Genomic DNA, 11049 nt, shown 5'->3' with positions numbered 1-11049 from the left:
ATGCATAAATTGCATTTTTAATATCTTCTGTAAAAAAAATGTAGATCTGGACATGTTGCTTAAGTACTGTAGTATAACTAAGAATCTTATGTATCCAAAAAATGTAAAAAATAATATTTCATATCTATTACACCCTTCTGGCCAGGGAAAAAGTTTTCCCAGAGACAGGAATATGAAGACAAGACTTTTTCATATTTTCCCTGTCTCTACTCATTAGCAAGCTTTACCGCTCTTCTTCATTCTTTCCCTCCTCAGTGGCGTATCCTCTCTCTTGCATATGGCTTCACTCTATGAAGAGGACTTCCTGCCGTCAGCGTGCCTCTTTCTCTTCGGTGCATGTTGGCTGGGCTCCACGGCGGAGTTGAAGCCAAGACCTGTCTAGATAGCCCATCAAAAAGCACTCTATGTGAGCCCACACTCAGAGATCTGGTGCTTCTGTGAAGTCCTTCATTACTGTAACTCTCATTATTTCATTATCTAACAAATGAATGGCAAACTACATGTATTTACAAAACATGCTCTGATAGTATTGTGAAAAAGGAGAATAATGTGTTTGAAATGCTTTCAAAAATTGCACATCTAGTATGTCGTTTTTAGCCAGGTGCTACATCGTCAGCTAATAATCTGAGTGAAAGCTTTTCCATGAACCATCACAAAGGCCATCTCTTGAGCGCATCAGCTCTGGGATGTTGTCTAACCCTCACATGTCTGGTAGCCATAAGCAGGGTGCTGCTTTCCCAACATGGGGTCAAACTTAGTGTTAAAACAGGGAGTAATCAGATCAGCCAACTAGGGCTTTTTCTAATCGCCCTGATGGAAAAGCGTGTTTTTTTTGGAGGCAGGAGTCAGCGGCAGGGTGAGTTACTGTGAAGTGATGGACTACCTCAGACCAGGAGCAATCAAAGAGATAGCCCTTGCATCTCCAAATTACTGCTGCCCGTGCCTCAGATTCATCAACGGGGTGCTGGTGGCGATGCCGGCCAGGAGGCTTCGTACAGTTGTAGGCCCTCACACACACACACATACACAGAATAGAACGAAGCACTCAGAATTATTTGTGGAAATGAAACCTCTGTAGCAGAAGACTGGATAAGTGCCTTCACCTTTTCCCACTCACTGAAATTAAATGACATTTATTTTCTGTGGCAACAATGCATGGGAAATGTTTCAAAACGCAATGCAATGAGGTGATTGATGGAAGAGATGCAAGAATCCACATGTGACATCTGTTAGTGCGTAAACTAATGGAGGAATTTCATTAGTCTCTTTTCCAGGATCAGAATCATTGCTGTTAAAGAATTCTTTCATCAACACTGCTGATACTGAGTGCAAAAAGCAATTGTGCGTAATACAAATAGCATGTAATTATGCTAAGAGGACGAGATGTTTTTACTCTGAATGCGGCATCGAATGTTTTCTTCACCTCATCTCACCTTCGCACTTTCTGAACCAGACAAACAAATGATGCATGATTGGATATTTAATTTCATTTATTTATTGATTCTGTCAGTTTTCCACTTGGCTATCTCATACAATATTACCAGCGTTGGAGTACAGTCGTCCAAACTTGTCAAAGACGTGGCAGGTAGTGAAGACTGTCTTGAAGGGCTGAAATGATAAGCACATTGATTGGATGTCAGCAGTTTGAAAAACTGTTTTACACTCAGCAGAGATGGTGCAATTATTATAGTTTTTCCATTTAGCACACACACACAGACACACAGAAGGAAAATGTTATTGCTCAGAGTTCTCAGTTATGTCGAAGTATCCAGTCAATCACAGACATGTCTCTTTAAAACCTTTTAAGAATAACTTTTTGGGTCAGTAAGGTTTTATTTATTTATGTATTTAAAAAAATTTATACTTTTATTCAGCAGGGACGCATTCAATTGTTCAAAAGTGACAGAAAGACAATACAAATGTTACAGAAGATTTCTATTTTAAATAAATGCTACTTACTTAAGTGTTCTTTTCATCAAATAATCCTGTAAAAAGTATCACCGTTTCCACAAAAATATTAAGGAGCAGAACCATTTTTAACATTGATAATAAATATTTCTTGAACACCGAATCAGCATATTTTAATGATCTCTGACGGATCATGTGACACTGAAGACTGGAGTTATGGCTGCTGAAAATTCAGCTTTGCCATCACAGAAATACATTACATTTTTTTTTTATTAAAGTAGAATTTTTTTTAGGGGTGTTTTGTTGTGATTTCAAGTTTTGTTACAAGTGTTACAAGCTCTTGGTGAATAAAGAAGTTCTGTAAAGTTGCAAAGACTAAAGTCTCAAATCCAAAGAGTTATTCTTTATAAAAGTTAAGACTCGTCCACGCCCTCCTATATGCTATATTCTATATACACCCAAATAAATTAAGTTTGTCTTGTATTTTGTCCATGTGTTCTTGCTTAATAAATGCTCATCTTTTGATTATTGCTGTTGCCTCTAGTAATTCTGTGTGTAATTTTGAATCTCCAGTCCATTTTAAGCCAGCAATATAATAATTTATAAACAAAGGTTGACTTAAATAAAACAAGCCAGCATGTTGGATAAAAATAAATTAACCCAACCAAGCTGGGTCAAAATAACCCAGCATGTGTTCTGTCCAATATTTACCCATATTTAGCACTGGGTTGCCAAATAACCCAAGTTGGGTTGTTTTTAACCCAGCATTTTTTAGAGTGTACTAAAAGTTTAATCAGTTCAGTGTTTGACTACAAATATAAGCTATAAGCAAAACTAATATTCTATCACTGGTTTATTTCCACTTAGATCTATAATTAGGAGTTAAAAGGTGTTTATAATGGCTACACAGAGAAAGAAAGACTATCATTCTCTCTCTGCTCCCTCGATCCCTGGATGACCACGCTAACCTCACACTAGCTGCTGTGACTAGCATTGGCTCTTCATCACTGCTATAATACATTCTCCCAGTCAGCCAGTTAATGATGAATACATGAGCCACAACAAATCCTGCCCTCTTTTTTTGCAGCACTGCACAAAATATCTGCGTCAGATATTTTTAGTTGGACTGGATTCAGCTTTTGCTAGTGGCCTAGTTGCTGCAGCAGCTACACATGCTGTCTTAAAGCATCTCTCCAAGCACGCTGGCTCTCAGTGACCCCCCCTAGAGGCTGACCTGGTCTTAAACACGCCACCTTCATCTCCACAACCGCTTAATATGAGAGCCTGTGAGGAGCGTTGCTGCGTTGAAATGGAAATAACGGGCTGAAGTAAGAATTGGATGAGGAAAGGGAGGTTGGGAGGAAGGCGATTTAATTATATATTTCATTTTTAAGACTAAAAAAAGCAGAAGTTGAGCAAGGACAAACTAATGTCATAGACTGGGGCGCTGACTGTTTCCCTCTGGCAGGCATGCATGTGATCCCTCTGTCAGTCAGCGTACGCCACCATGACAATCATCTGTGTGTCTTGGCCTCGGGAAACGCTGCAGCTAGCTGTCCTTGTAAACAGAACCCGCACTAACTCGAACAACTGCACAAGAAATGCAAAAGGATACCGTCTCCAAAGTGGAAAATAGATTCATTCATAATGTTCGCTGTATCACTTTTTTTAAATATGATTATTGCAAAAACTTTGATTGTTGTTCCATAACAAGGATTAGTTGTACATGCATAATTAGATGACTAATGACTGATGCCAGTGAGTGTAGATTGCTACAGTACTGTATGTATGAGTTGAACTACGACTAGTTTAAGGTTAATACAGGGGGATGAGAGACTAGTTGAGTTCGCAATTACAGTGGCAAAGGGCAGAGGAAGGAGCAAATACATAAAAATGAAGAAGAGGAGGTATTCAGAGATAGACTATGAATGACAGAACTTATTCTCACGGACAGAGGTGAAACTAGGGCAGCAGAAATATTCCAGAAACACTCATTTGTACTGACATACACTGACAAATAAGTTTTGCCAAATGTTTTAATTCTCTTATAATGTTATATGCTGCAAAATTATAAATATATACAAAATATATAGTGTATATTGACTTATATTTAAGCTACAAGAGTTTAATTATGAATTTATTTTAGTATTATTTATTATTTGTGATTTTTTTTTTTATGCCAAATTATTATTGATTATTGGTATATTGTATATTTTTTAATTTTTAATTTATAGGTTGAATGACTAATAATGATTGAATGCTGTAAAATTATGAAAATATATAAAAATCATTATCATTATTTAAGCTATAACAATTTATTATTTATTAATTTATTTTAATATTATTTATTTGTGATTTTTTGATCCACAATATGCATGAGTTCTTTTAAGTCAAATTTTTTTATTAATGCATATTATATTAATTCTACAGTTTTATATAAATTTTATTTATAAATGAGTTAATGGTTGAATAATATTGAATGAATTGATCAATGAATGAATGCTGCAAAATATTATACATTTACTTGTATTTATGCTATAGCAATTTATAAATTTTTTTTTTATTAATTTATTTCATTATTATTTGTGGGGGGTTTTGATTAAGGATATGTGTGTGTTTTAATTCAAATAATTTAATGAATACATATTATATAATATTTTTATAATTTTATATTAATTTTATTTATAAATGAATTAGTAAATTAATAATGATTATTCGATTGAATGAATTAAATTATAAATGAATCAATGATTTAACCAAAACCAACAACAATAATAATAATAATAATAATAATAATAATAAACATTTTAATGTTTATTATCAAATATTTATTCTGTCCACAGTCAAATATTAAAAGTTTCAGAATTCAAGCATCTGTTTATAACAGACTATAACAAATGCCCTTAATTGGAGTCAGCCAGACACATTTCTAAAGTGCCCTCAGTCCTTTTGAATGTATAAAATGAATCTCTCCTCTAGCTGATGTTCTTATTTGTCACGTCAACCTGTTCTCTTAAAATAGCCGTAGCCCATGTTCTTTGTTATCTTTCACCTCAGAGTGTGTTTCATTTAACAGCTACATAACAGCAGTGGAACAACAGAAGACTTCAGATAAGCACTCAGGGCACTTAGACACTTTTTAGCCCATCGAACCCATATTTTAACCAAGCATTTGTTGCCTCTCCCTCCAACATTACCCAATAAAAACAGTCAAGGGATAAAAAATATGAGATTGATTTATTTGCTCCAATGTTCTTCAGAATGAAGCTTTTCTATTTTTTTCCCCTCACAACTGAAACCAATTAGCACAGCTAGCACTTGTAGTGCAGAAGGTAGGTCAGCCCGGAGTAATAAAAAAGTATTGACTTTTCTCTGACTGTAAGCAGGCTGAAAGGGGTGCCGCGGCCTTGTCGTACATGAAAAGAGCTCCATTAATTTCACTTATTTCAAGAAGGGCCCCTGTCAAGTCCTAATGTGTCCAATGCACTTTTCGCATTCATACAAGCTGACATCTTAGCTGGGCCTCAGCCGAAATGAGTTTACATTATTTTAGCTAGTGAGAAGTTGACGGCGTAATTCCCACTGCACAGCTCTACACGGGCCGGCAGGGAAATGGCAGAGGACTCTTTCATACGTGGCTACTCCTGACTCACTCTAAAGGGAACTGAATGTAGCCTTTGTGCTTTTGACTGCTCAAATGCACATTAAAGTATTTGTTGTTGTTTGTGGACTGCTAACATTTCTGGTAACGTGAAATGCTATTTGATTTTAATGAGTTAGAGTTTGCACAAATATATAAAAAATGTTGCACTAAGATTTTATATTTTAAAGAGCTTATGTTCCCAAAAGCACATTTGATATGCGCTTATACACTAAAAACGTAATCAGTCTAAGGTAAAAAAAGAAGCTCTTTATGCTATATTGTAATCAGCCCAATTTGAGATGGTAGTGGATAATTATATCACCTTAATCAAACGCTTGATAAAATGTGCATTTTATAAACCTAACATACTGTACAGTTTTTTTTTACACTGAAAAAGTCTCTTTAACTTAAAAAAAAAAAAAAAAAAAAAAATAAATTTTTAAATTTTGGAAGACACATGCACTAAAGAAACAAACAAAACATTAAAATGTATTGCAATTAATGATATCATTGCAGATTTTTAAGATGGTGGTGGGATGAAAAAAAGAAACATTAAAAATAGACTCATGACTGATAGCTTCATATGTTTTCAGGCAATAAGCAATATTATGCAAATATTTATCAGTGAGTAAAAAATCTATTTTAATATTCCTGTCATGGCCAAGCTGAATTTTCAGCAGCCATTACTTCAGTCTTCAGTGTCTCATGATCCTTCAGAAATCATTCTAATATGCATAATATTTATTTATTTTTTTGGATTGTATTTAAAAAACAAACAAACATAACAACACTAAAACATTACAAAATATTACTATATTTTATTGGGTTTCATTTCAAAATCTTGCAGAGGGGATGTAAGGACTGTCTAATTATCTGAAGGTATGCAAACATTTTTTTTTTAAGCAAACATTTTATTTTGTGGATAATCGCTCTTATCTAAATCCTTAATTTACATTCTTGCACTTTCCAGAATGCTTCAGATTTGACAATTAAGTCAATGAAAATCATAAACTTGATATAATCAAGTTATTTCGGGTGACATGACCCTAATATGGCTCTCAATCAACCAACACACACTAACACACACAGGCAATTTCAGCAAGATTAACTGGCAACACCAGAATGATGCAGTTTTCACACAATTACGTAATGTAGTGTGGCTAAAGTAATCCTTCTGTCTCAATTGAAGAGACCTAGTGCATGGCATCTAAATGAGATTTCTGTTGAACTGCAACAAGTCTCATGTAACACAAATCCCTGTCCTTGGAAGCTAACATACAGTAACACACCGTGAAGAGAAAAATGATTTCAATTCATGCTATGCAAAAACTTCAACAGCTTTCAAAAGCCTTCAATAGCTGCATGAGCCACAGCACAGATGAAATTCAGTCTGTTTTTATTGTCAGAATGACAGAGGAAACCAGTTCATATTTGTGTAACATGCATAGAAGAAAGCACAGATGGAGGAAACGGTGTAAAAGAGCTGGGGGTCACAAAAGTACATGGTACTGTGGAGGCTTTTCTCACTCTGCCCTACAATACAATGTTTGTTTGCATTGTGCTTTTTCTAAAGCTAATGTATGAAGGTATTATGCTTGAACGAAGAGAAAATATTACACAGAGAAAATAAACAGAGAAAATATTACAAAAATAAAAATTATTATTACAAAATATGAAATCATTGCAGTGCAAATTGCTTTAAAATACACTTTTAAAAAGATCACAATCATTGTATGTCTCAAAAAATATGAATAGATATCTTATATCTCACAATATGTTTTTATATCTCATCATGTGTCTTTATTTTTCACAATAGCAAGAAATTAAGTCATATTATATATTTTGCCTTTGCCATTCAAAAGTTTGGGTTTGGTAACTTACGGCATCTATGATTGACATTGTGAAATTATCCTTTCTGCTGAACGATGATATTAATTTTCTTAATGTTTAAGGCAAAGGCCATTTCAAATCAATCGTGACACATTATATTTATTTACTATTTATACGAATGACTATAAAAAAGGAAACGCTGACATAATAGAAGAAGGTGTAAAGTTAATTGATACATATGTAAGAAAAAAGTGAGAGGCATGTCAGGCGAATTGTTTATTACGTGGCAAATGAAGGGGCCTAGGGATTTTATATCCCTATAAAATGGATATAGTGAATCACCCAGAGGCTCTTGGTCACTAATGTAGTTCAGTCTGGAATATGAGCATTTGTGTGTGTGTGTGTGTGTATGTGTGCGTAATAGAAACACTCACATGCCATTTCCTATCCTGGAGTCAAAGCAGGTTGTCCTACTTTAATATCACTTATTTATTACTCATTATGAATATCATTCGCATTTAAACACACCTCATATATCACACATATCAAGGTGATGCATTATTCCGCCAGTGATTAACAAGAGCAGCCACTAACAAAGCATCATTTTAGGCTAAATATTCCAGTTGCCTACAACAATAATTAAAAAAAATCTGCTCCGTTTGTGCTTAGAGGCGATATTCGGTGGGGGGACAATGGAGATGGGGGTCTAGCAAAGGGAGTTTGGAAAAGCAATTACTGAAGCAACATTAAAATAGAAGAGAGAGAAAATAAATGTAGGCCCAGGCTGTGTGCTGGTATTCTGGCGCTAAGATATATCAGTTTGAAAACATGATTGATGAAAGTCTAATGCAAGACGATGGAGAGGCTTTTGCACTGAGGCAATGCACTTTATTAGCCACCATAATTAGCCCTGGTGGTTCAATTTGTTAGAATCAGTGGTGATGATGCAAAAATCAGATCGCAGGGCTGGCTAGTCAGCGGCCGGCGTACAGCCTGATGAAGGGTCATCTTTGTCAAGGGGCTATTAACTAACGCATTAATTACAGAGGAGAGGAAAAAGCGTGGACCCTGTGCCTCTCTGTCTGTCTGCATCACTTCTGATCCACAACTGGGCTGACAACACACCGCTGTGGACGTCACTTCATATCTAAAACAGCTCAAATCACTGTAATGCCGCCTTACTCTGATTCCATTTAAGGGTGTTTCTTCAACTACGAAAACTTGTGGACATATAGAAATTAAACTCTCTTAAAACACACTTTTAATACTGACAGGTGTATTTAATTAGTTTACTAACAATGCCCAACAGTGTGTAAATTGTACATGCACCACAGAAAATGTTTTATTTTAAATAAATGTCAATAAATTAAATTTTTAAGCATTTTTGGACCTCACTGACTTAAATAGCTATCAATTTAAGTTTCCTAAATACAATTAAATAGTATTTCATATTTTTTGTATAACTCGGAAATGATGGAAAATAAAAAAATATATAAAAATTTTGGATATATGTTTGTATTTTAAGATTAAATAATATATATAAATATCAGTTAGTTTTGTGCCTAAGAAACAGACTTAAATGGAAAAGGAAAAACGACAGACAACACAGATTTAACGTTTATATCCATAACAGTTAAGATCACTTTGTTGAGGAAAATTTTAGTTTCTAATGGACTTCAATGTTAAAAGAAAAAATAGGACATCAAAAGAGCTCTATAAAAAAGACATAGATTCAAATATCAGAGGAAAAGTTCATTAGTTATGTATCTGAGCATGTCTGAAGCCTCTGTAATCCTTCCTGCATCACTTGCTTTTATCTCCACAATTGAGATAAATCACCAAGCACTGCTTTCAGGTTAAGACATGTTAATCTGGGAAATAACACATCTCAAGGTGTGGGTCCTATGAGGGGTGGGATGAACAAATGAATGGAGAAGAAAGGAAAAAGAGAATGGGTATAATTAAATCAGAGATGCACTTGGAAATTACCATATCCATCATTATCTTCATGTGAGTCAATGCAAAAGAAAAAAGTGAGGGGGTTAGGAGATGTATAAAAAAAAAAAAAAAAAAGGTTTGCGTGCAATGTATTTCTCATTGGTAACCGTCAAAGGTAGGCAAACGTGGAACATTTATCAAGCCACAGACAAATGACACTGGGTTACTAGTTAGACAGTGTAATAAGTGCCATCTAATTTCCTCTTTAGAATCAATTTATATTTCAAAGCTCGGGATCGTCATCAAGGGACAAAGCTTTTCCTGTGAGAAATTAGAGATGTGAAAAATGGACATTTTCACATAACGTACCTAACATACCTAACAGAAAATACCTTTTTTAGCCATTTTCGACATTACATTTTCATATAGAAAAATGTATGAAAATAAGAAATGTTTAACTTATTTTTTTTACATATCTATTATTACATTTTTTTTTTTTAATTATTAGCTTTTAATTTACTTTACGGATTTATTTACTTAAGATAGACCTACAATAAAATGTCAAACATAAAAAACATAAAAAAGCTTCATAATGAAAATATATAAGGTACACAAAGGCAGGCAGTATTTTGTTATATAAGACAGAGATGCATATTCTAACTGCAGTTTGCATAAATCTAATATCCGAATCAAACCCATCGAGAGTGCAGTCATCTTAACGTGTACAATTCTCACGGGAACATCAGTGCCTCTGGCATCTGGGTCTCTGTGTGACCCGGGTTAAATGGAGGGCATCTTTTGGAGTACATTACTCTCTTAGAAGTCTAATGCATTTTGATTAATCAAAAACAGCTCTGTAGTCGCACTCTCCAGAGAAGGATGTAAATAAATATACAAGCAAACAAAATAATTAGACAAGCAAAACATACCCTGCACCCCCCAGTGATAGAGGAATGGATGGGCTCCTTGATGATGAGGTGGGAGAGAATGAGCGAGTTCTTCCAGATAACTCATCCAAATAGTGTTGAGGGGAAAGAATAATCCATTCAAAGCAGAAATGCTGTGCGTACATTGCATGAGCTAGCTGCATTAATTACAGACACCGAGGCAGCTTTGCTAAGGGTTAATGAGCCTGGCATGTGCTAACAGATCAAACGCAAGAATGCCATGAACAATATTGTAGTTGGTTACTGCTCCATGCCTGTTCATATGAAACCTTGAGTGTAAAAAAAGGGTAACACTTTACAATAAGGTTCATTAGTTAACATTATTTAACTACTTTATTTAACGCAAACTAAGAATGAACTATACTTCTACAGCATTTATTAATCTAAGCTAACGTTAATTTCAGCATTTACTAATGCATTATTAAAATCAAAAGTTGTGCTTGATAACATTAGTTAATGCAACGTGAATTAACATGAAATAACAATGAGCAACTGTATTTTCATGAACTAACATGAACAAAGATTAAAGGGATACTCCACCCCAAAATGAAAATTTTGTCATTAATCACGTACCCCCATGTCGTCCCAAACCCGTAAAAGCTCCGTTCATCTTCAGAACACAATTTAAGATATTTTGGATGAAAACCGGGAGGCCTGTGACTGTCCCATAGACTGCCAAGTAAATAGCAGTGTAAAGGTCCAGAAAAGGTATGAAAGTCATCGTCAGAATACTCCATCTGCCATCAGACGTGCAATCTGGTTTATATGAAGCAACGGGAACAT

General features: G+C 34.8%; 1 protein-coding gene across 1 annotated transcript in view; it reads right to left on the bottom strand.

Moving 5' to 3' along the window:
• Positions 1-1455: 1455 nt before the first annotated feature.
• The window catches only part of spata17 (spermatogenesis associated 17), a 29628-nt gene continuing 20034 nt past the window's right edge, over positions 1456-11049 (bottom strand). Inside the window, exon 10 of the mRNA XM_042742470.1 lies at positions 1456-1608. Coding sequence (XP_042598404.1) covers positions 1528-1608 — 81 coding nt within the window. The 3' untranslated portion in view covers positions 1456-1527. The remainder of the gene's footprint in view (positions 1609-11049) is intronic.

The sequence above is a fragment of the Cyprinus carpio genome, chromosome B17 (genome assembly GCF_018340385.1).
Source record: "Cyprinus carpio isolate SPL01 chromosome B17, ASM1834038v1, whole genome shotgun sequence".
Taxonomy (NCBI): domain Eukaryota; kingdom Metazoa; phylum Chordata; class Actinopteri; order Cypriniformes; family Cyprinidae; genus Cyprinus; species Cyprinus carpio.
This window is presented reverse-complemented; position numbering and strand designations above follow the sequence as displayed.